This window comes from Nicotiana tabacum, chromosome 17 (assembly GCF_000715075.1).
Source record: "Nicotiana tabacum cultivar K326 chromosome 17, ASM71507v2, whole genome shotgun sequence".
Lineage (NCBI taxonomy): Eukaryota > Viridiplantae > Streptophyta > Magnoliopsida > Solanales > Solanaceae > Nicotiana > Nicotiana tabacum.
This window is the reverse complement of record NC_134096.1, coordinates 130,468,597-130,496,103: the sequence shown is the minus strand read 5'-3', so window position 1 is coordinate 130,496,103 and position 27,507 is coordinate 130,468,597. Positions and strand designations below refer to the sequence as shown.

At 35.8% G+C, this 27,507-nt stretch overlaps 1 protein-coding gene across 1 annotated transcript; it reads right to left on the bottom strand.

The window, feature by feature from the left end:
* Nucleotides 1-3,551: 3,551 nt before the first annotated feature.
* Nucleotides 3,552-25,574, bottom strand: LOC107794874 (protein ANTI-SILENCING 1-like; the record flags this gene model as incomplete). The annotated part of the gene is made up of 17 exons (XM_075235087.1): nucleotides 3,552-4,502; nucleotides 4,578-4,749; nucleotides 4,886-5,002; nucleotides 5,089-5,197; nucleotides 6,824-6,914; nucleotides 7,009-7,087; nucleotides 10,367-10,459; nucleotides 19,637-19,663; nucleotides 20,035-20,156; nucleotides 20,234-20,365; nucleotides 20,467-20,535; nucleotides 20,617-20,778; nucleotides 20,873-21,022; nucleotides 23,522-23,690; nucleotides 23,784-24,176; nucleotides 25,188-25,233; nucleotides 25,489-25,574. Coding segments are annotated over 16 exons (1,998 nt in total), but the record flags the coding sequence as incomplete, so codon positions are not given.
* Between the last annotated feature and the right edge of the window lie 1,933 nt (nucleotides 25,575-27,507).

Sequence of the window (27,507 nt, the reverse complement as noted above, 5' to 3'; positions counted from 1 at the left end):
TCTACCGAAATACCGTTCCGTAGTCCCAAAGTAAATATGCAGTACATGGGGATCTCCCGGAATACTATTCCGTAGTCCCAAAGTAAATATGCAGTACATGAGGATCTCCCGAAATTTCGTTCCGTAATCCCAAAGTAAATATGCAGTACATGGGGATCTCCCGAAATTCCGTTCCGTAGTCCCAAAGTAAATATGCAAGAAATACAACTACATCACGAAATTCTTATGATTTAGACAAAGTACCAGTCAGGGAAGAAGCAGGAAATTCACTAAGCATGCTGCACAGAATTCACATAAATAATTAAGACACGTAGACATGTTGTATTAGACTAAACATGATAGCTACACATAATGGAATAACTCAATTAAGAATGGAAATAGATTAGTACTCATTAAAATGGTATAATAAAAATAACAGGAAAACATGTTGCTACTTAGTAAGAAAATCGGGTTTTACCACAATTAGCCCGTGTACGTACTCGTCACATCACTTACACGGCGTTCATATATCACAATAGTTCCAAATCTTAAGGGGATTTCCCCCACACAAAGTTAGGCAAGCTACTTACTTCGAGTCAAGCTCAATTAATCGGTCACAATGCCTTTCCCACGAATATCCGACTCCGAATGGCCCAAATCTAGCCAAAAGCAATTACGTATCATAAATACAACAATAATAGACTCATCTAATTAACGAAATCAACATTTTAACGAAAATTCTGAAACTAACTCAAAAATCGCCCCACTTCTCGGAATCGGGTAAAAGTCATAAAATACGAAAGCCTGTTCACTCATGAGTTCACTCGTACCAAAATCACCAAATCCGATGTCTAAATCCCAATCAAAACTGAGAATTTCGTTTAGGGAACTTTCCCCCCATTTTCCCCAACTTTTCAATCCAAAACCGAAATTAAATGGAGAAAATAACTATAGATTAATGAAATATAACCAAAAACGAGTTAGGAATCATTACCCCAAAGCTCTCTCTGAAAATCCCTCAAAGAATCGGCAATTTCTGAGCTCCCAAGTCCAAAAATGGAGATATGACTCAAGCCCTCGAAACTCTCTCTTATCTGCCCAGCGAACTCGCTTCTGCGAGCCCAGAACTGTACCTGCGGTACCGCTTCTGCGGCTAGGACGCTGCACCTACGAGTTTTCATAAAACTCCGGAGCTCGCACCTGCACGCCTAAGTCCGCACCTGCGGAAGCGCTTCTGCACTCAATCGTCTGCTTCTGCGGAACCTTGGGTCCTTCTCATCTCTGCAGATGCGCCTCACTCGTCGCATATGCGACCACTGACTCCCCGGCCTAAAAGTGCACCTGCGATTCCATCCTCGCTTCTGCGAGGCCGCAGGTGCGAAAACACCAGAACCAACAACTTCAAAATTCTTCTAAGTCCAAACTTTCTCCCGTTAAGCACCCGAAACTCACCCGAGGCCCCCGGGACCTCGACCAAACATACCAACAAGTCCTAAAACACCATACAAACTTAGTCGAGCCCTCAAATCACATCAAACAACGCTAAAATCACGAATCACCCTCCAATTCAAACTTAAAGAACTTGAAACTTCAAAATTCTACAACCGTTGCCGAAACCTATCAAACCACGTCCGATTGACCCCAAATTTCTCACACAAGTCATATTCAACATTACGGACCTACTCCAACTTTCGGAATTGAAAAATGACCCCGATATCAAAAATTCCATTACCGGCTAGAAACTCTAAAAATTCGACTTTCGCCATTTCAAGCCTAAATGAGCTACGAACCTCCAAAACACAATCCGGACACGCCTCTAATTCCAAAATCACCTAACAGAGCTAATGAAATCGATGGAACTCCATTCCGGAGTCGTCTTCACACAGTTCCGACTACAGTCAAAAATTCTAAGACCTAAGCTCTCGTTTTAAGGACTAAGTGTCCCAAATCGTTCCAAAAATCAAAACGAAACCTCCCGGCAAGTCACAGTAGCAGAAATAGATATGGGAGAAGCAGTAAATAGGGGATCAAGGCTATTACTCTCAAAATGACCGGCTGAGTCGTTACATCACACGTATTCGCGCCATGTATTCATGAATACAGTAACGCCAATCACCTTAAAAATAGGTATGCCCAGGTGTCTAAGAGATAGGAAAGATGTATTTCATACCTCAATAGTAGTATATACCATAAATACTTATTTTGCTATAAAACATAAAAGGTAATTATAAAAAATAATATTTTAAAATAATTTTGATTTATAATAAATAGAGTGTATACCTTTGCTATTGGAGGTAAAATTTCCTATTTTTTTTCATCCAAAGCTTTTCGTCCACATTTGGAGTTTTTATAGAAAAGACTTTGGTCAAAGTCAATTTAAAGGTAAAAATACTATCACATTGAAAAAACACGGGGAGTTCAAAGTTTTCTAAAACTACCTATATTCAAATGAGGTACATTTTAGGAAATTTTACCTCATATAGCAAAGATGTATACCATATTTATTATAAATCAAAATTATTTTTAAAAATTATTTTCTATAGCTATCTTTTATATTTTATAGCAAAATAAGTATTTATGGTATATACTACCATTGAGGTATGAAATATGTTATTTATGTTTTTCCTCTCTCTTTCTTTCAATACTACCATTGAGGTATGAAATATGCTATTTATGTTTTTCTCTCTTTCTTTCAATTAACACAAGATTCTCTCCCACATTTTTTCTTCTTTCTCTCTTTCTTTCAATTAACACACGATTCTCTCTCAAAATCCCAACAAAATTTTTCTTCTTTCTCTCTCTCTTCCTCCTCTCTTCGAGCAAAATACCTCCTTAGTTTATACGTCGGATATTGCAATGGATTTGTACTGCTTAGTTTCTACGCCAGATATTTGCAATGAATTTGTATTGCAATATTCGAAAGAAAGAGACTGTGACTTTCTTCTACGCTGAATATTATAATGGATTTCTCTACATAGATATTGCAATATTTTTTATGCCGGAGAAGATTTGAGAGCCAGAATTTTTGTTCGTCTCCATTTTTAGTTTTAATACAATGTATACAATATTTTGCTTGGCCGGAAAATGCCATCTCCGATGAAATTTCTTCCCTTCTTTGCTATTTAATCACATACAATGATACAAACACATTGTATTCTGTACAAATTCACTCAAATACATTGTATTTTTGTATAAATATATTAATTTTTGCATGTATTTATGTATTTTGAAGATTTATATTTTTTTAATAAAGCTAAATACACATGTATTCATGCATGAATACAAGATATAAACATTGAAATACATTGAATACAAATATTAAAATAGAACAAAATATAAATAGTGAATACATTTAATTTTAAAATACAATGAAATACAGTAAAATGCACTGAATACAAATAGAAATACAATGAATACAACCAATGAAATATACTGAATACAATAGTAATAACATATATTAGGAATAACTAAAATATTGTTAATACAAATTCATTTGAATACACTGAATATAAAATAACTAATACAGTAAATACAAACATTGAATATTATGAATGCAACGGTAAAAAAAATATTGAAACACACTAAATACAAAAATTAAATACAACAGTTATATACAACTGAAAAATCATTCTAATTAATTGAGTTGATAATGAGGCATGTTAGAATTGATTTTGTTGAGTTATATTAGGAGTGCATCACATTAATTGATATTATTTCCGTTATTAGACAGCTGGGTATACCTATTTTTAAGGTGATTACCGTTACTGTATTCATGAATACATGACGCGAATACCTGGGCATACGCGAATACATGTGAATACATGCGCGTACAGCTGGACTTCCCTGATTTTAAGCATTTTTTGCTAATGTATTCATGAATATATTAGTTCGAATACAACGAATACACTACCGTAACAATTAAATTGTAGCTATAGAAAGTAATTCCGTATATGATACCTATAGAAAGTTAATAACCAATAAACAATAGTGATTTTTGAAAATTCCTCATACATTTTACCCCGCAAGAGATTCCTCGTGAACACAAGCTGGCTTATCATTTGAGTTTTAAACATGCGATGCTGTCAACTTATTTTTTGCATTTACGCAGCCATACGAGATGCTATTCACTTAAATTAAGTAGATATATGTTTTTTTCGTAAGTAGATTATAGATATATGATTAATGCCTTAATGTTGGATTTTGAATAAAAACATCTGGTTGTTATGATGTGGGAAGAAAGTCAAACCGCACCAATTTCCTATAGCTAACTGCTTACAACTTTCGAATTCACAGCAATACAGTGTACTACAAAAGATGCAGTATTGTGCTGCACAAAAAGAATTGCATTCTATCATCAGATAATACTAATCTGTAATCTCTGTACTTCTCTATGCTTAGGTGCAACCCCATATCCAAAAAGGGGGACACCCTCTGTGTATACCTCTTGTACACAAGGAAACCAACAAAAAGAGTCCTTGTGGAAAAGAAATGATGCCAATCCTCTTAGGTGAAACTTAACAACACTACAAGGACGAGAAAAAGAATAATCACGGCAAAGGTAAAAAAGACTAAAAAGGTGAAAAGTGGATTAAACTTACGTTTAGATCCTATACAGGCTTAGTTCCAAATAGGGGTCTTCAACTTGCTCCTAAGTAGTTCAATCTCTGCTGCTTGTTTCTTGCAACAAGAAAAGTGGATAAACTTAGAAAGGACCGGCAAATGGCAGGCAAGCAGGGGAGGAGGTATATAGGCGGAAGGGAACACTCTCACCTAAAAAATTATACAATGTCAAATATATATATATAGAACACTCCTAACAACATCTTGGATTCGCCCCCGTCATCAATGATTTGGAGAAAACAAAAAGCAGAAGAGGAAACATAAAAAATAAGCTCTTCATAATCACCTCATGTAAAGCTTTCCACCAAAGGCTCGACTTTTCCTGTAGTACACGCCATTCGACGGCCATCTCATGTTCGATTGTGTTACTCTGAGAGTGGTGTGATGTTGATACTGCTTTTCTCTTTACAAGAGAAATTGAACTATCAAATTGGATCATCATATCGCAAATTAAGGGAAATGAGGCTATTTGTGCAGTGAAATGCGTACCATTTCTTCTCCTAGCTTTTGAAATTTGATTCTACCAATGGATAGATGGCCAGGAAGGCCACTACATTTCACTTGCTCCTCTATACTTCCTCTCCGAGCAACAACTGGCCTTAACAATAACATAAACAATGGTGACATCATCTCCCTCAACGCAATTATTTTTCACGTTTCATTCACTATTTCCAATAAAAGTGTAATCACAAAAGTTCCTAAATCCAAGATAAATTTCAAATAAATGTTGCCAATAAGAAGCACAAGTAACAACTGAACCAAGAATTTTCAAGTATTTGGCTCATGAAAAAGAATCAAGCCCGCACATGAGTGGACATGTTGAAGACTTAATTAAGTAATTAAAAGTGTGCTCTCTAACAGGTTAAACTTTTAGATGAGATTGTCACACTTAACAATTATAAATCACAAAACCCAATTCCATGAGATGGTTAAGTATAAATAACATGTATGAACAAAGTTGGAACAAAGTTAAAATTACACCATCATAATTGAACTCCAGACTCCATGATATTACTAATTTATCAAATGTTTCAAAAAGCATTTTCTAGGCGAGGCTAGCTAAAAACATATTGAGGTGGATTGATGAGGCGCAATTGTGGGCACAATTCCCAACCTTTCGGGCGTTTATTTGGGGCGTAAGTCCAAAAATCTTTCCCAAATTGGAATCAAAATTGCTTAAAATTTTCTTTTTTTAATACTTATAATACTAAGAAATTAGCTAATTTTAAATTCTCAAACTAAAATAACTCAAAAGTTAAAGGTCTCTTTTAATTGTTAGCCCTGATTTCATAATTCTCTCTTTGTCTACAAAGTGCAAATTACAAAGCAAAAGCTTTGTCCTCCAACATTTGCTCTAATTCCACGCTTGTCTTCCAAGTTCTTATTCATTCTCTTTTTATTCTTTTCAAGTTAGTTTTATTTTGGAATTCCATGTGGTATTACTCTAGTTTTAGATATTGCTATGGAGACTTTATTCAAAAGATGTTCTATCTGTGTTGTGATGAGTATTTGTGATTTTTTTCTGGCTTTAGGTATTAACACAATCTTTATATTATTGTCATTTTTTTAAAATCATTAGGAACTATCATTTTTTTTTTTGAAACTGGTAACTTTTCTATATTTCATATGTAACTTTTCTATTAGGAACTATCATTTTACAACTTCAAGTATGTTTAATGCATCTTATCGTCTTTCACTTTTCCAAGTCAACAACAACAACAATAAGAAGCCAAGTGTAATCCCATATGTGGGATCGGAGGAGGAGGATAATGTGTATGCAGACCTCACCCCTACCTTGAGAAGGTAGAGAGGCGTCTTTCACTTTTCCAAGTATGAATTTTTTTTTTTTTTGTAAAGTTCGTGCACATATTAACATGTTTATATACATACATTTCACTAATTTTACAATATTTTTGATTTTTTTTACATGTTTTGTGATTTATATGCTTATTTTATTAATTTATAAAATGTTAAAAAATAAAAACTCCATGGGATTTATGCTCTGTCGAGGCTTACGCCTTACCTCACGCCCGTGCCCTTTAAAACACTACATTTATTATATCATCAACCTCATGTCATCAAGGGCTTTGAAGACCATGACCATAGCATAGTTTGTCAAGAAACAGATGCCAACTAGCAAGATGTATGTAGAAACAGTGCATAAAAACATCTAATCAACAAGACAAGCACAAGTTATACAAAACTTGCTAAATTGATCTAGTACCTTCCATCACCTAACATAAGGCATCTCCTTTTCAATTTAGAAATGGCAGTCTCTGCACCCTCACTTGATTTGAAGATAACAAATGCTTTCCCTGCAAGTGTTCATTCTAATAAGAAACATCGAGTTCGCTGAGATTTTTTTTTTTTCGCTCCACGACTTAAAGAAGAAGATACACGATGGCCTACCATTCAGTGGATTTGAGAAGGTATTATGTTGCACCATTTTTGCACTAACCTTTTGCTCCAAGGCATGCCAGACAATATCCTAGAGGGCAGTTGATGAGTAGCAAATTTCAGAGCGTTTCAGAAGCATTTTAAAAGATTAGCAATTTGTATTTGGCCAAATCAATTTGACAAACACTTTTGACCAATCATTCCAAAGAGTATTTTCAGTTGTCAAATTACATGTAAAGATTCACTTTAAAATTAGAATTTCCTCTGTTCAAATTTATCTGACGTAGTTTAACTCGATACGGGATTTTAAAAGAACTAAAGATTTTTTGAAACCTAGGTTTAAATATGTCATAATATTTGTGTGGCTATAAATCTTTTGGAACTTATAATCTTAAACATAGTGTGGCTATAAAGGCTTCTCATTAAGGATAAAAGGAGGTTTTGTGGAGATGTTTGGAGGCTAGATCTGTACATGTTGCCTACGTTAGGTTGATTAAGGACATGTATGATGGAGTAAAGACCTGAGTGAGGACAATGGGTGGGGACTCGGACAATTTTCCGGTTATGATGGGGTTGTATCAGGGGTCGACACTCAACTCTTTTTTATTTGCTCTGGCGATGGACGTACTGACACGCCACATCCAAGAGGAGGTGTCGTAGTGCATGTTATTTGCAGATGATATTGTATTGATTGACGAAACGCGAGAAGGTGTCAACGCACAATTAGAGGTATAGAGGCATACCCTAGAATCTAAAGATTTCAAGTTGAGCAGGCGCCACATCCAAGGGGAGGTGTCGTAGTGCATGTTATTTGCAGATGATATTGTATTGATTGACGAAACGCGAGAAGGTGTCAACGCACAATTAGAGGTATAGAGGCATACCCTAGAATCTAAAGATTTCAAGTTGAGCAGGCGCCACATCCAAGGGGAGGTGTCGTAGTGCATGTTATTTGCAGATGATATTGTATTGATTGACGAAACGCGAGAAGGTGTCAACGCACAATTAGAGGTATAGAGGCATACCCTAGAATCTAAAGATTTCAAGTTGAGCAGGCGCCACATCCAAGGGGAGGTGTCGTAGTGCATGCTATTTGCAGATGATATTGTATTGATTGACTAGACGCGAGACGATGTCAACGCGCAATTAGAGGTATAGAGGCAGACCCTACAATCTAAAGGTTTCAAATTGAGCAGGACCAAGACAGAATCCTTAGAATGTAAGTTCAGTGGCGAGACTCAAGGAGGGGAAGGAGAGGTGAGGCTGGACTCGCACGTCATCCCTAAGAGGAAGTGCCTTGGGTCTATTATTCAGGGGATGAGAAGATTGATGAATATGTCACACATCGTATTGGGGCAGGATGGATGAAATGGAGACTCGCTTCCGGTGTTTTGTGTGACAAGAAAGTGCCACCGAAACTTAAGGGCAAGTTCTACAGAGTGGTGGTCAGACCAACGATGTTGTATGGGGTTGAGTGTTGGCCACTCAAGTTCGCTCATGTCCAAAAGATGAAGGTAGCAAAGATGAGGATGTTGAGATGGATGTGCGGGCACACCAGGTTAGATAGTATCAGAAATGAGGTTATTTTTGACAAGGTAGTAGAGTAGGTAGTTTAGAGTGTTCATAACAGTAGTATTGGCACGCAGTCTCGCTTTCTGTTGGTAGTATGTTTTTATGACTAACCGTTGTTTTCTTTCATTGTTAATCACCTTACTATCTTGTTGTTTTTATTCTGTTTTTATATGGTTCTTGGTACTGTCCCTTCTTGTCTATATTTTCATTAATGTAGTGCTTATGCTTTACTGAGCCGAGGGTCTATTGAAAACATCATCTCTATCCTCACAAGGTAGGGATAAGGTCTGCGTACACACTACCCTCCCCAAACCCCACAGTGTGGGATAATACTGGGTATGTTGTTGTTGTTGATTAAGGATAAAAGGAAAGTTTAAAGTTAAATGATTTCCTAATATAGAAATATATCATTCTTTTTGGAACAGACGAATAAGGAAGTAGTGTCACATTAAATAGAACAAAAGGAGTATTATTTAAATAAATTAATGATCTTAAATATTAATTATGAGAGAATATAATTAAGTTTTTCAATTTGATCTCAGAGACATGCAAGAAACGAGAGTGTGAGAGACATATCGATAAAATTAAGGAGGGAATTTTTGATAAGGGTATTTTTTATCATGAAAAAAAAATTAGCTTCAAGGAAACTACAAATTACTGCTTTCTGCAACAATAAAAAAAAATTGCTTCTACTACTACTCATATTAGCTTGTTCGGCCAAACTTCCAAAATTTACTTATTTTGAAAAGTGCTCTGTCACAAGTGTGTTTCAAAAAGTATTTGGAGAGTAGCAATTTATATTTGACTAATTAACTTGAAAATTATTTTGCCAATATTATCGCAACAATTTGTGCTTGGCCAAAGTTCCAAAAGTGCTTCATGAAAAAACTACTTTTTTCAACTTCTGAAAAACAGTTTATGTTACTACTGTAAATCACTTTTTTCTCCTAAAAGCTTGGCCAAACACTTAACTCTCTACAATAAGCACTTCTTAAAAAAATAAGCATTTAAAAAATCACTTTTGGCTTCCCAAAAACTTAGTCAAACAAGCTAATAATCCTCAGAAGCTTAACCTATGCGTTAACCCACCAAAATAATAATTTTTTAAAAGGAGAAAGTAAACTTCTCCGGTCCAAACAAGCTTCAAAGTCTACTGAGCTCAAGTAAATATCAACTTAAATAAAATATCTGAATAATTCCGTAATGTTATAATTTCATTTTCCAAGCTTTTCACTTTTTTTCCTCTTTTGACAGACCCGTGGTTCACTATGTTATTTTAGGGATAAGACTACCCTCCCCACTAATAGACTCACTAACGATAGTGGCTTGAAGATGAAAATTAACATGTGCTAAAGGGCTGGCAAAACAAAGTTAAGTGAAACAAATTTGTATAACAAATCTGAAGCTAGATGCAGTAATCTTGGTTAACCTAAGTTGATGCAAGGATATTCAAAAGTTTGCTCATGAAATTTTCCAAAGGAATAGCAATAATTTAAAAGAAAAGTTCATGTAGAATACAAGAAATGTAATTCAGGTAAAATTTATATTTTCATCCAAAAATAAAGAAGAAAATAGAAAGAAAAGGGAACACAAGCATTTACCGCATACATCTGGACTTACAAGAGCTTTAGAAACAATACTCCCGAATAAAAAAATGAAAATATATGAATGTCTAAATAATGAATTAACGTAAGAGTGACACCTAAAGAAACATTTATATTTCATTTTTCATTACTCAAATGGGCAAAATAAAGCACATAGTAAACTTGAAAATAGACTACAAATCCATTGTATGTACCTCCACTTCTGCTGATGTATATGAAGGATCAAGATTCTCAAGCAACACAAGTGTGCCTCGCTCTTGAGCTACGTGGAGTCTTTCATTCCATGGCTGGATGGAACAAAATAGCATATGTAAATCACAACATATAGAGTAAATAACTGCTTTTAGGCTAAAAAATATCAATGTATACAGATTCATGAGAATAGAAGCAGCACTTCGAGGAAGTCCCGGTAAAGTTGAGAGAATCGAAAGGAGCACTTGGCAAAGTAGTCAAAGACAAAAAGGAAATGAGGAAAACAGCAAATAATTGCCTCCTCCCTGAGCAGCTATTCAAAAGTTCATTGTAAAATGAAACTAAAAATGCCACATGGAACTACACATAAGAGCATGATTTAAAGGTTTTTTATTCTTTAGAGTACCCTTTTTCTCTTCCCTATCCAAAATGACCACATAACAGCCTAAACATAGGTGACGGTACAATGTCTACTCCTATACTTCGTCCAGTATAGAGTAGAATGCTTCCACAGTCTAACACCCAACTAAACCAACAAAATGTAGTAGTAATATTCAAAAATAACGGTTCCAAGTGTTGGTTAATCTAATCAAGTCAAAATTGGATTGCCCACGTTGGCTTACTTTGCCCGGTGAGGAGAAGTTGAAGGGAGTTAAACAAGAATTAAAGAGTACAATTACTTCTGTGAAAAGAAATTAACATAATATAACAACAATAAAGAGAGGTTAACAGAAGTAACCTTAACTTCTGCATCATTTTTTTTCAAGAAAATACTTCTCAGAGTTTCAAAAAGTTAAGTGGGAAAAAAAAAAAGAAACTTCAAAAACTCTCTCCAACTCTTCTCCCACTCAATATAGGAGAGAGATCTACAGAGGCACCAGATTCATGTAGCACCTGAGGTTTTCCCAAGTAGAGCGTCAACAATATGTAACAGATTCCAAAATACGGCTTTCAAATTTCTTCTGAGTTCAGAATGGGTCCAAATATTGACCCACTAACCACTTGACTCCTGGTGGAGCGAAAAGGCCCACCACTGATACAGGAAGAACATGAAGTGGTTTTCAGGTATCTAACATTTGCAATCATATCAGATATTCCAAAGAGGCACTAGCACTTTGCAAAAGAAAAGTTCCATAAATCTTAATATGAGGTTTTAGGCGCCTTTTACAATAAAAAAAAAAGAAGAAGATAGAGTCATAAAACTAAAAACAAGTTTGTACAAGGCCAAAAAACCAATTGACATATCTAAAAAGACACATTTGACCATGTCTTCCCCCACACCGACCAATAGAATACAAACATTCTCAATTGAAGCACAGGAGAGGATTCATTGTGCCTTATTATGCCTGGATGTCACTAGCATTAAATCATCCAAGAATAATAAGGCTCATGTAAATGTTTCTGATAAGAAAGCCCACCTCCCAAATGAAAGAGGCCCAAGAAAAATATCACAGAATTAAAGATTAAACCAGAAGGAGGAATTATCTTCTAAGGTGGATATGTGCAGTGAGTAAGGGGTCGTTTGGTAGGAGGTATTAGAAAAATAATGCAAACATTAGCTTTGTGCATTACTAATACCTTGTTTGGTACATTTTTTCAACCTAAGTATAACTAATACTTGCATTAGTTATACATTATACTTGGTATTAGCCTATGTATAGTAATGCATAGAAAACCATGACATTAGTAATACCAAGGCTATTAATGCATGCATTAGTATGGTTAAAGATAAAATTGTCCTTAAAGTCCCTTAAAACTAGAGAATATGGAGGGCATTTTTGTAAACAACTATTTTTCTTAAAAATTATGCAATGCATTATAATTTTTAATACACCACATCACACAGTTTATAAGAAATAATATCTGCATAACTAATGCTTGCATTACTAACCCCTACATTACTAATACACTGTATTCTGCACTATTCTTATACACCCTACCAAACGACCCCTAAGAGTGTAAGACATTAGGTACCTAAGACATTTTTTACCAAACCACTCTTTTAACTTGATTTTACGGAAAATGGCCAAAAATGCCCTTGAACTATCTGAAATAGCTCAAAAATGCCCTCCGTTTGTTTTTGGTACCAAAAATATCTTTGCCGTCTATATTTTGGACCACAAATGCCCTTAAACTGTTAGTTTTGTCATTGAAGGTGACATGACAGTCCAACTGGGTTAGATTTGCTTACATGGCCATCCACCTAAGCAATCCAACATGACAAAATTATTTTTTCAAAAAAATTACTTTTTCGGATTTTTTTTAAAAATACAAAATCAACACTTATTCAGAAAAAAGTAAAAACAATTCTGGAAAAATAATTTTCCGAAAAAATAATTTTCCGGAAAAAATATTTTTCGGAATTTAAAAAAAAATACAAAATCAACACGTATTCCGAAAAAATATAAAAAAAATTCCGGAAAAATAATTTTCCAAAAAAATAATTTTCCGGAATTTTTTTACTTTTTTCGAGATAAGTGTTGATTTTGTATTTTAATAAAAATTTTCGAAATAAATAATTTTTCCGGGATTTTGTTTACTTTTTCGGAATAGGTGTTGATTTTGTGGTCCAAATGCCCTTAAACCGCTATATATTTTTTCGGAAAAATTATTTATTTCGAAAAATTTTATTAAAATTCAAAATCAACACTTATTCCGATAAAAGTAAAAAAAATTCCGGAAAAAATATATTTCCGAAATAGATTTTGTATTTAAAAAAAAAATCGGAAAAATAATTTTTCGAAAAAATATTGTTTTACTTTTTTCGGAATAAGTGTTGATTTTGTATTTTTTTAAAATAATTTTGCCATGTTGAATTGTTTAGGTGGATGGCCATGTAGGCAAATCTAACCTACTTGGACTGTCATGTCACATTCAATGACAAGAGTAACAGTTTAAGGGCATTTGTGGACCAAAATATAGACGACATGGATATTTTTGGTACCAAAAATAAACTGAGGGAACTTTTGAGCTATTTAATATAGTTCAAGGGCATTTTGTTGATTTTATGATAGAACCTGCCACAGCCACATTGGTATTGACAAAAAGGAAGATATGAAGGGAGTGGAGCACGAAATCGAGAATAATGTGGTCACAAGGAAAGCAAGGACCCAGTGACCAGTAACATTTTCCTTATTATGCCTCCAAGATCTCATTAGCATTTGACCATCCAAGAACATAAAGCCCATTGTAAATGTTATAGAGAAAAGAAGCCACCTCCCATATGAAAGAGGTCAAACAAAAGGCTCTTGGAACTAAAATCAAAGAAGAGAGAAAGGGGTTCTTTTCTTTATAAAGGATATGAGTTGAGTTGTTAAAGAAACTCATATTCTTTCACATGAAACAATTTAAGTGATTGGGCGTCGTTGTCACTCTTTTATACTTGTTAATTACCGTATCTCGGTGCTATGTTATTATTCCGCTTTTATTATCGTGAATATTATTTCTGTAAGAGGTTTATTCCCAACAACTGATATTAGAGCACAGGTTCTGCTTGCTCACAAAAGTACTATTCACTGTCGGTAGTATTATACTCGGTGAAAAGAAAAAATGTCGAGAGTAAAGTACGAGGTAGCAAAATTCAACGTAGATAACAATTTCTCAACATGGCAAAGAAGGATGAGAGATCTATTCATCCAACAAGGATTACACAAGGTACTAGATGCTGATGCCAAAAAGCATGATACCATGAAAGCTGAGGATTGGGCTGACTTGGATGAAAGGGCTGCTTGTGCAATCAAGTTGCACTTATCAGATGATGTGGTAAATAACATCATTGATGAAGACACCGCATATGGCATTTGGACAAGGTTGGAAAGCCTATACATGTCCAAAACACTGACAAATATTGTACCCGAAGAAGCAGCTATACGCCATACACATGGGTGAAGGTACGAATTTTTTGTCACATTTAAATGTGTTTAACGAACTAATCACACAGCTTGCCAATCTCGGAGTGAAAATCGAGGAAGAAGATAAAGCCATCTTGTTGTTGAACTCATTGACATCTTCGTACGATAATTTGGCAACAATCATCCTGCACGGTAAGACTACTATTGAGTTGAAATATTTCACATCGGCTCTTCTACTCGATGGAAGATGAGAAAGAAGCCTGAAAATCAAGGACAAGCTCTCATCACAGTAGGTAGAGGCAGGAGTTATCAAAGGAGTTAGAGCAACTATGGTAGATCTGGAGCTCGTGGGAAGTCTAAGAACTGATCCAAATCAAGAGCCAGGAATTGCTACAATTGTGATCAACTAGGTCACTTCAAAAGAGATTGCCCAAATCCAAGGAAGGGCAAAGGTGAAAGCAGTGGCCAGAAAAATGACGACAACACAGCCGCCATGGTGCAAAACAATGATAATGTTGTCCTCTTTATAAATGAGGATGAGGAATGCATGCACTTGTCCGGTCCAGAGTCAGAATGAGTGGTTGATACAATATCTTACCATGCCACACCGGTAAGAGATATTTTTTACAGATATGTAGCAGGTAATTTCGGCAGTGTGAGAATGGGTAACACAAGTTACTCAAAGATTGCGGGGATTGGTGAAATCTGTATCAAGAAAAATGTCGGATACACATTGGTTCTAAAGGACGTGCGACATGTACCTGATTTACGGATGAACTTGATCTCGGGAATTGCTTTTGACCGAGATGGATACGAGAACTATTTTGCAAATCAAAAGTGGAGACTCACCAAGGGATCATTGGTGATTGCAAAGGGAGTTGCTCGTGGCACGTTGTACAGGACAAATGCAGAAATATGCCAAGGTGAATTGAACGTGGCACAAGATGAGATTTCTGCAGATTTGTGCACAAAAGAATGGGTCATATGAGCGAGAAGGGATTGCAGATTCTTGCCAGGAAATCACTCATTTCTTATGCCAAAGGTACAACGGTAAAACCTTGTGACTATTGTTTGTTTTGTAAGCAACATAGAGTCTCATTTCAGACATCGTCTGAAAGAAAATTGAATATACTTGATTAGGTATATTTTGATGTTTGTGATCCAATGAAAATTGAATCGATGGGCGGTAACAAATATTTTGTTACTTTTATTGATGATGCTTCACGAAAATTGTGGGTTTATATTTTGAAAACCAAAGATGAGGTGTTTCAAGTTTTCCAGAAGTTTCTTGCTATGGTGGAAAGGGAGACAGGCCAAAAGCTAAAGCGTCTCCGAAGTGACAATGGATGTGAGTACACTTCAAGAGAATTTGAAGAGTACTGTTCGAGCCATGGGATCAGACATGAAAAGATAGTTCGTGAAACCCCACAGCACAATGGCGTAGCCGAAAGGATGAACCGCACCATAGTGGAGAAGGTGAGAAGCATGCTCAGAATGGCTAAACTGCCTAAGTCATTCTGGGGTGAAGCAGTTCAGACAGCCTGTTACCTGATCAATAGGAGTCCATCAGTTCCCTTGGCGTTTGACATCCCAGAGAGAGTTTGGACCAACAAGGAGGTGTCCTACTCGCATCTGAAGATGTTCGGTTGCAGAGCTTTTGCGCATGTACCAAAGGAGCAGAGAACAAAGCTAGATGATAAATCTGTTCCCTACACATTCATCGGATATGGAGATGAAGAGTTCGGATACAGATTGTGGGATCCTGTAAAGAAGAAGGTCATCAGAAGTAGAGATGTAGTCTTCCGAGAAAGTGAAGTTGGAACTGATGATGATATGCCAGAGAAGGCCAAGAATGGTATAATTCCTAACGTTGTTACTATTCCTTCTACTTCTAACAACCCCACAAATGCAAAAAGTAAGACCGACAAGGTTGCCGAGCAGGGTGAAAAACCTGGTGAGGTTATTGAGAAGGGAGAGCAACTTGATGATAATGTCGAGCAAGTGGAGCACCCCACTCACGGAAAAGAACAACCTCTACCTTTGAGGAGATCAGAAAGGCCAATGGTACAGTCATGCAGGTACCCTTCCACAGAGTATGTCCTCATCAGTGATGAAGGGGAGCGAGAAAATCTTAAGGAGGTGTTGTCCCATCCAGAAAAGAACCAGTGGATGAAAGTCATGCAAGAAGATATGGAATCTCTACAGAAAAATGGCACATACAAGCTGGTTGAACTTCCAAAGGGTAAAAGACCACTCAAATGTAAGTGGGTCTTTAAACTCAAGAAAGATGGAAATGGCAACCTGGTCAGATACAAAGCTCGATTGGTGGTTAAAGGCTTTGAACAAAAAAAATGTATTGATTTTGACGAAATTTTCTCACATGTTGTCAAAATGACTTCTATTCGAACAATTTTGAGCTTAGCAGCTAGCCTAGATCTTAAAGTGGAGTAGTTGGATGTGAAAACTGCATTTCTTCATGCAATTTTGGAAGAGGAGATTTATATAGAGCAGCTAGAAGGATTTGAAATAGATGAAAACAAACACATGGTATGCAAATTGAATAAGAGTCTTTATGGATTGAAGCAGGCACCGAGGCAATGTGGTACAAGAAGTTTGACTCATTCATGAAAAGTCAAACTTACACAAAGGCATTTTGATCCATGTGTATACTTCAAAAGATTTTCTGACAACAACTTTATTATTTTATAGTTGTATATGGATGACAAATTATTTGTAAGAAAAAATAAGGGGCTGATCGCAAAGTTGAAGGGAGATTTGTCCAAGTCATTTGATATGAAGGACTTGGGCCCAACCCAACAAATTCTGGGTATGAAGATAGTTCGAGAGCGAACAAGTAGAAAGTTGTAGTTGTCTCAGGAGAAGTACATTGAACGTGTACTGGAACGCTTCAACATGAAGAATGTTAAGCCAGTCAGCACACCTCTTTCTAGTCATCTAATGTTGAGCAAGAAGATACGTCCTACAACAGTGGAGGAGAAATGGAACATGGCTAGAGTTCCTTATTCTTCAGCAGTCGGAAGCTTGATGTATGCAATGGTATGCACCAGACCTGATATTGCTCATGCAGTTGGTGTGGTTAGCAGATTCCTTGAAAATGGGAAGCAGTCAAGTGGATACTCAGGTACCTGAGAGGTACCACGGGAGATTGTTTGTGCTTTGGAGGATCTGATCCAATCTTGAAGGGCTATACAGATGCTGATATGGCAGGTGACATTGATAACAGAAAATCCACTATTGGATATTTGTTCACATTTTCAAGGGGAGATATATCGTGGCAGTCGAAGTTGCAGAAGTGTGTCGCACTCTCTACAACTGAAGCGGAGTATATTGCCGCTACTAAAGCTGGCAAGGAGATGATATGGTTCAAACGGTTCCTTCAAGAGCTTGGATTGCATCAGAAGGAGTATGTCGTCTATTGTGACAGTCAAAGTGCAATAGACCTTAGCAAGAACTCTATGTACCATGCAAGGACCAAACACATTGATGTGAGATATCATTGGATTCGAGAAATGGTAGATGATGAATCTCTAAAAGTCTTGAAGATTTCTACAAGTGAGAATCCCGCAGATATGCTGACCAAGGTGGTACCAAAGAACAAGTTCGAGCTATGCAAAGAACTTGTCGGCATGCACTCAAACTAGAAGACAGTGCTACCTCCTCTAGATGAATGAGACTGGAGGGGGAGATTGATGATGTCCATCTCATTGAAGAAGTACAAAGTAATAGACACATGCCTAAGGAAAATTTCTTTGGTTTGGTAGCCAACTTTGTTGAATTTCTTTGATTTGGTAGTCAACTTTGTTGAATTGTCTACATTGAAGAAAAAGAAGGAAAAGTGTGTGCAAATTGTCAAATATAGTGGGCTTTAGAGAGTGAGGCTTCGACTATAAAAGGAGAGCTTCAACTCTGATTTCTACACACCAACAAAGAGAGAGAATAAGAGTGAGGTTTCACAGACAAGGTATAAGAAAATAGTCTGTGAGAAAAATAGAGAGTGAACAATATTGTAGTGAGGTGGAATATCAAAAGAGGGTTATTTCTTTGAGTGTCGTAGTGGTCTTTGGAGTATTTTACTCGGACCTACAAAGTGTAAAATTCCTTGCTATAATGATATCAGTTGCTCATCTCGGGGCCGTGGTTTTTTCCCTTATTCAAAAAGGTTTTCCACGTAAAAATCTTGGTGTCGTTGTCACTCTTTTATACTTGTTAATTACCGTATCTCGGTGCTACGTTAATATTCCGCTTTTATTACCGTGAATATTATTTCTGTGGGGGTTTATTTCCAACAACTGCCACTAGTAAAGTAATATAACAAGCATCTAAGAATTTTGTTTTTTTTGCCAACCACTCCTTTAACTTGATTTTATGATAGTACCTGCTAGATGGTATATTTATGGGAATTAAAAGGAAAATATGAAGAGAATCGAGCACGAAGTCATAAACAATGTGGTCTACAGGAAAACAAGCACCCATCACCGGTAACAAATACAGTCCCTTCCCAGAAGCAGATTATTGCGTTACAGACATTGCAGTCAAGTTCTTATCAAAATCCATGAATACTACTAAAGAAAAACGTAAAAACTTTGAACAGCTCAAGCTTTGCTAGTAAGCTATATTTGTTTGATAATTGACTTCTGCAGCTGGATACTAAGATTTGCATAGATAATTGACTATATATAAATGCTCTAATTTGCCTTTTTTGTGATAACGTAAAAGCTCTAACTTGTAAGACTTCTTATTTCAATTTTTTTTTTATGGAAATAGACTTCCTAATGGCATTCCGTAGAGTAGTTACGTATGAATTTCATACTTCAAATACTCAATTTTAGTTATTCTTTCAAAATTTTGCATACAGCAATAACTCTTGTATGAAGGGGCCATTGTATCACCAAGCAATACCCTTATCAAAGACTAATAAGAGATGAAAGGAGTCCATGTTCTATATTGCAGATGTCAAATAGAACATGAAAAGCGAAAACTCAAAAGAAAAATAAGATATTCCTTCTTACTTATAATTCTAGGGAATAGAGTTCTCTTTCTGGATACTAAGAGCAGTCTTCAAGAAAGGTGACCTAGTCCTACAAATGCAGGAATTCATTATTGAGGAGGACAAGTGTGAGTTGCAAGGTTACCAGCACAAATGCAGGCATCCATTACTTTGGAGACTCCCAATAATAGAAAATCTCTTTTTCCTGGAAGTACACGTGTTTCTTCTCTCCTTCCCAACTAACCAATTATAAGTAAACGTAAAAGCTACACCGGGAGTTACAATATTAACTATGTTCTACTTTTCCCTAAACAGATTAAGCTTATAGCACCTTTCCAAACAACTTACACATTTTCTCTCATACTGAAAGCAACACTTCCGCTTAAATATAACAATGGGAACAGGAAACTGACCTGTTCCTTGAACCATGTGCTAGCACCCTGCAAGTAAAAAGAGATCATATCAGAAAAGTTTCCAAATTCAAAACAGGTGAAAACCTCCCTTAATGTATCCAATCACTCATATCAGGAATCGACCTGAGGTTTAGTTACACAACAGATGAGGCCAACATAAACGCCATCAGATATAAAGAAGAACAAATAATCAAGTTATAAGTTTATTACAAACCAAACAACCAATGTCCATTCTCATAAAAGCAGGATGCAGTACATCAATAATCGGGAACTAAAAGAGAAATACTGTGCAATATGGATATGAGCAATCAGAGATTTCAAATACCTCAATATTTGATTTTCTTAGCAATGTTTATAAAATGAAAGGAGGAAAAGTGTTTTCTATGTAAATCAAATACCTCACTGGACCTAATACTCAAAAAAAGAAAAGGAAAAGGGAATGCCTCCTTCACCCATGTTGTTATTTCGATCACCTGACTCGTAAATTTCATGACCTTACGTTGTTCAAATGGTGCAGTACCTGTATGGTCATATCCCCAATCAGACAACATCCATAATGATTTGTTTCGAAGAGAAAATTACAGGTAAGAAAGAAACCTAAAGAATCTTGAAGGTTTCTCTTCTTCAAAGCATGAGAATCCAATAAGCTAGTAGGTGAGGTACAATATGAATGCTTTACTTCAGTTCTGGCAATAGTCTTGTCTGTCACAGAAAGATTGCCTTGTCCACCTAAATTAATTGATGAATTTACCAGTTCGGGAATGACATGATTAACAATTAAGCTCAAATATATGAATTTACAAGAACCCATTATCTTTCTGATTAATCACCTTTTTCTACCACTTTTGTCACCTGACTCTTAGATTGCATGACCTTATGTTGTTCAAACGGTGCAGTACCTGCAGCATCATCCCCAAACAGTCAACATCCATAATACTTGCCGTCTGATTCTACGAGCTTGTTACAGGTAAGAAAGAAACCTGAAGAGTCTAGAAGCTTCTTCTTCTTCAAAGCATGAGAATCAGATAAGCTAGTAGGAGAAATACAACAAGAATACTTTACTTCAGTTCCGGCAACAGTGCCGTTTGTCACAGAAATATTTCCCTGTCTTTCCCATGAACTACTGGTGGCTTTCTTCAGTTCTGGGAATGACCAGATTAACAGTTAAAATGAAAATAACCACGGGTCATTGGACATTACCACTAAAAATTTACCCCACATACTACAAGTACTTACGAGTGTTTCTTCCTGACTGGCCATCTTTCACCACTGTTTTAGTTGTTGTTCCTACAAATGAAGATGATGATTGTGGCTTTTCAAGACTTCCTTTTCCTCCATGATGAAGAGGCTGCTTCTGATCTGTCTCCTTATTGAAGTAGTGCTCCACTGCAGCAGGAGTGAGGTAATGATTCAATCATTGATTTTCAATATCTAAATGCCTCAGAGGAAGAATGTGAAAACTGAAGAAACAGATTTTATCACAAACTTATCAAGAGCTCAGAGACTACTTTCTTTAAAATATAAGCCTTCATTCATACAAGTAGGCTAAGCAAAAAAGCAATAGATATTTAGGTTCTTCCCAAAAATATTTACATCATACACTTCACTTATCTGGCGAAGCAAGTAGTGTGATACTGAACAACAAGAGCACAAGTCCACTTCGGCTAACACCATCACTTTCCTTATGCTGACAAGTGACAACTCACAAATCACAACAATCACTCACATCGAGTCACTGGAAGATGTTTCTTCTTTATTAAGTAAACAAGAGTCTGAGGATAATTTTACAGAACTTGTTTTGGATTAAAGCTAACTAAAATGCGCACCATGAAACATCGAAAATATCATAGACATGCATCTCATTAGATATGTCCAACACTACAGTTATTTGGCTAGTAATTTATCCAGCGCCTTCATTCAAAGGAAACCTTCAGCACAATAAAAAGGCAGAATAGTTCGATACCCCGAACTTGACAACTTTTGTTTAGTTCCCCTTAAACTTTACGTAGTCTTTAATACCCACCTTAACATGGAAATTTGATAGTCTTGACCCCCTAGATGTTGATGTGGCAAAGAACGTGAATACACTCTCTTTTAGGCGCGTGAGAGGGAAGAAAAATAAATAAAAAATCAGCTTCCAAGTAGGATATTTTTTAAATATTAATTGCCATATAATCAAATATAATGATATATTTGTTTCAATTGTATTTCTTGTTGTTTCTTCTTAATAAATATTTTGTCCCAATTGTGTTTTTTTAGATACAATGAATATATGTTTCAACTATGTATTTCTTATCTTTTTTTTCGGTCCAAATCTACAAAAGTTAGTTGAAACTCCATTTATTTTAGCCAAAATAATGAAGTTCAAACTGTGTATTTTCTACAAAAAGAAAAAAATATTGTGTATTTTTATTTTTATTTTCATGCAATAACTATTAATTTAAATTATGCATTTTTTTTTCGAGTCAAATTCGCAAATATTTTGTCCGAATTTTACTATTTTTAGCTAAACTATTTACTTTTTTTAAACTATGTATTCCTTTTTTTCCAACCAAATATGTAAAAGTAACTTGATTAAAATATTATTATCTTTAGTCAAATAAAAACTATAGTTAAAATAACGTTGTTTCAAGTTTTTTTTTTACAAATTTTGGCACGAAAAAAAATGATTTAGATAGTTGGTGGACTTAAAAAAGATAAAAAAATATATATTATAGTAAAAATGCCACATGGACAAAAACATCCATGTGGCAACGCGTGTGTCACACTCCCATGGATTGTCAGCGTCCAAGGGGTCGAGGCTATGAAATTGCCAAGTTCAGGGGTACTAAAGACCACGTGAAGTTTAAGGGGAACTAAACAAAAGTTGTCAAGTTCAGGGGATCCCGAACTATTCTGCCCAATAAAAACTTGTAAGGAACTTATACCACTATGTCCATCACTAGAGCTCCTTAAATGCAAGCACTAGAACCATGACTTAAAAGCAGCCAGAGTGCAAGGCAAAAACTGAAAGAAATATGACCTTGCTCTAAATTTTTTGAATATTGAAGAAATACCACATCAGAAGGTCATACAGCTTAAGAGAGTCCTAGGAAAACCAACTCATCCAGATATGCATCAGATTAAAGGCAGCACTAATGCGTGAATGGGTGACAAAAAATAGGCTAAAACCAAATGTCTATGAATGGGAATGCACCAAGAACCCATCATCATCTGTTGCTATTCTTCCCATTTCCCACCTCTACATAAGATGCAACCTGAATGCTAGCAATACTGTATTCACATGCCACAATTTGATAAAAACCACTGGAGTGAAGTGGGATATTAAGAAGCTCTGCTATCTATTGCACAAATCATCTTTTCTGTCCAGTATTCTTTCGTCCTAACAAACGAAAAAAGATATCAAGAGATGAAAACTTCCTGAAACACGAATGTTCATGGGGGAGAACAAAGAAAAGCCAATGAGTGCCTGAGTCAGTTATATTAGAGTCCTACCCCTTTTAACAGAAATGTAGTGAGAAATTCTTTATGGTATGTTGGTAACTCTCTCCTTGTACTCGTTTCATTTCTTCATTCAGACCATGTCCTCGAACGTATAACATAATCTAAAGCAACTATAAAACTGAGGTTCCCAGAAAGTTAAACAATCGTCTTCGAATAAGTTACACAGAAGTTTGAGAAAACAAAATTCTGAAAGATAGTATCATATGTTAAAATAGTTCTATAGAAATAAACCCAAATGTATGACACAACAATCTAAGAAGCAGGAACACTACTAAATGGATAAGTTCTAGGTTCAAGCATCTAAAATGCTGTTTCATCCAACCATGAATGCACAATGCTGTAGAACTGAATGAAACCAAGCAACAGAATTATAGTTACTACCTTCAATTTGCGCTATTGAATTTGGAAATTCCTCAGATATCTCGCGAGTTCTGACATCAAAGGTGCGATAAAAGACAAAGTCAGCTGTGTCCAAATCTTCATTTTTTGGCTGAGGGTTCCTCCTATCAGTTGATATGCAGACAACATTGCATTTACCAGTGATGGCTTCCTGCAATAAAATCTCAAAGAGGTCATGCCATAACATCTGAAAACAGATTATATTTAAAATATATTTTGAAAAAAGGATGAGCGAAACAATTACCACACGATTACAATTTGAAAGCCCTATGCCTTCTCCTGAAGCCAAGAGTAACTCATTGTCAAGCAGCTTGATATTACACAACCAATGAGTTACCTCGATGGGACGGAAAAACCATACAACTTTAACCATCCTTTTCTTTTGGGCTGTTTCCCATATCTTGACAACCTTACCGATGTCTGGCTCATCTTCATCAGGACGACACATGTACACACAATCATATAAGGAGAAGTCAACCCCCTCATAAGTGAATGACTTGTAAAATTGGACGCCCTTGTTAAGGGCACCCTTTCCCTTCTTGACACCCCAACTAAAATTAGGATTACTGTCTTCCTCTGCTTCTCGAAAGGGCAACATTTGATACTTATCACAATGTGATGTTAACTTTTCAAAGGCCTGAAAAGGGAAGACATGCTTGTCATTAACAACTGACAACCATCTAAAAGAAAATAGAAGTGCACATTCCAACAATTGTTGACTGCCAAAAATTCCTAAAAACAGAATCATTACACATACGGCCCAAAATTCATGGAGAATCCGTAGAAACCCTCGAAAGTAGACTCCAAAAGAACAAACCATTCAAAGCAAAAACATTCTTTTTTTCTTTATAAAAGTGATGTTCCGGGCCAGCTTGCACACACCTCAACGAATTACACAGGATACCTGCTACCTTCCACCAGCAATAGGTATCACGTAACTCTATCCACCAAGACTTGGACAGATGAGAAGAAATCACCTAGTATTTTTTGCCTCTGCTAGAATTTAAACCTGAGACCTCATGGTTCTCAACTCACTTCATTGACCATTAGGACACAAGAAGTCTTGGGTGCAAAGCAAAAACATTCTTTGTTCACCTCTTAAGTTTCTTTTTCAGTTTGAAATAGGGATTCAATCATGTCTATTTTTGTGGTGTGCTCTGAATGCAGGTTCATTGAAACAGACAATTCATAAAAAAAATACTACCTATACACAAAGATGATCAATAAAATGACAATAAAAGCTATACAACCAACAAAATATACTCAACGCAATAAGAAATACAAGGAGAAAATAGAAAAGCATAAACATTGCAGCCAAAGGGAAAAAAGTTATACACAATGAAACAAAAGGAAATAAAGAAAAGAAGGAAAAAAAACCTTAGAAAATGCACAGAGGAAGATAGCCAAATCCAATCATTCAAAAAGCTCTGTAGACCATTTTTATCTCGAAACATAAAACGGTACAATTTTTTTTCGCATTTATCTAAGAATGTTGAACAATACAGCCATACGCAAAGTAAGCATTCATACACATTCATGATAAAAATACAATGATCCATAAACCCTATTAGAACAACACATTGCATACATACCTGAAGAGGAACAAGTTTCAGAGAGAGAGAGAGAGAGAGAGAGAGAGAGAGAGTACTTTAAACTGTGTATACTGAAGTATGCAGGCAGCAGCAAAATAAGCCCTGTACGAGATGAAAACGATCAAAAAACCTCATAATCCTAAAACCCTGTAGAACATTTCTCAAAAATATATAGAACCATATAGAAGTTTCTAGCAGAAAAAATGATAATAAACCACAAATACAACGTGAACATTCACACACCTAAACAGAAAAAAGAAAAAGAAAAAAAAACATTCAGAGTCTACATTTGCTAATGACGGAGAATACAAATAAAAATATAAACAGATCGAAGAAAAATAGCGTTTAGATTCAAACCTCCTAGTCGAGTTTGCATCAAAAAGGAGAAAAGGAAAGGAACGAAATGCAAAGTGACACAAACTCTCTCTCTCTCTCTCTCTCTCTCACACTACAACAAAAGCAAAAATACAGAGAGGGTTACTGTAGTGGATTAGCTTAGCGTATAGTGTTCTCTCTGTTATGATACTTTTTGCAGAATGGTACACTGCTAATTTGCACAGGCGGTGAGCTGCAGTTTTACTATAAATGATACTATAGACGAGAAATTATATTATATTTTGAGCTAAACTCAAACCATTTCTCATGTGCTCCCTTAACTAGTGTAGTGTTACCTCAATTCGTTTTTCTGTTTATATTCAATTTTGTCGCCTGAGATTTTTGGTTATATAAAAATCTGGTTTGTCCCAATAATAATCATCATGCTTTCAATTTCATTAGCATATTAACTCAGTTTTTAGAAGTCATAAACTAACTCTTTATCAGGAAAAAGTTAATGGTTAAAAACCGTAATTACGTGTATGAGTGTTTATTTCCATTTGGCACTACTCTCCAACTTCCGATCCCACTATCTTCTTTTCTCATTTTGGTATCTCCTTAATTAATGATAAAACCAAAATTAGATCATGCACAGACCAACATGTGCTCCCTTAACTAGTGTAGTGTATGTCAATTCGTTTTCCAGTTATATTCAATGGTTAAATTGAAATCTAAATACTTGAAGACAAAATCCGACTCACGTCCTAATGTCCAGTGGCCTGACTGGCCTCCTCGCATGACATAAATTAAGGGTATTATATTCATGGTTCCTAAGAAATTAAGAACAAATATAAGTTGAGTATATTTAATTAAGAGTGATTGGAATAGAGTAGATACAGGTGTCAAATGGGGAAAATATAAAAATAGCCAGAAATTAAAAAATATCCACGGTTTCAAAAGTAATCGAAATTTAGTCACTTTTCATGTAAAGATAAAATCTGAACAAAAATACTGTTAAAAATTCGGAAATATTCCAGCATAATATGCTGGAGTTCGAATTTTTTACATATGAGCTTTCACCATAATATGATGTAATTTTACAATGTGCTCGAGTTCCATCATAATATGCTAGAAGTTACCACCAAAGGATATGGTGCAATGGATGGGGCTGCTCCTCCCTTAACCAGAGGTCTCGAGTTCGAGCCCTGAGTATGAAAAAATCCTTGGGAGCGCTACCCCCAATGGGGCCCTACCCGGCGCGAATCCGGATATAGTCGGACTCTAATGCGGGTACCGGACATCGGGTGGGGAAACCAAAAAAAAATATGCTGGAAGTTTATATGCAGAAACTCCAAAATCCCGCAATATTATGTTGAAAGTTTTCGTGTCCTAGAGTTCTAACATAATATGCTGGAAGTTTATACGCAAAAGCTCCATAATCTCGCATATATGCTGGAATTTTGTGTTTCAGCAAAACAATGGTTATTTTTCAGTGACATTCGTAAACACTGACTATTTTTTGATTATCCATCCGAAAAATAACTAGCCCGTGCTATTTTGACTGTCAAATGGGGTCGGATTAATATTTGGATTAGTTAAAACGGGTTGAATCAATTGATAATTGGATTGAGCTATAAATGAACAAGTAAATAATGACCATAAGCCTAACTCTTCAAATTTTTGCCGGTTATCCCTTTTTGGAACAGCTGTTTATAGATGATCCTTTTTTTGATTTGTCTTGCAACTTATAGACCTTTTACACTATAGTCTAAAGATCTTTTTTAGCAAATTGAAAATGTTATGAGAAAATGTAAGATGATCACGGTCTAAAATTTTATAAGTTATTGCAAACATTTGAGCCCAAACTAATTTTTTGTCTATAAGGTTGAGTAATTTATGAGCAAACATTAGACTGGAGTCTAACGTTTCCTCGATATGGCCAGGTGTGAAGCAACTTCATGATCCGATGAATTCCCTAAAATTGGATGATACAAAGCGAACTAGAATAGATTGATTGATCCAGGTAGCGACAAGCTCCAATCGAAAGGAACATTGTTTAAA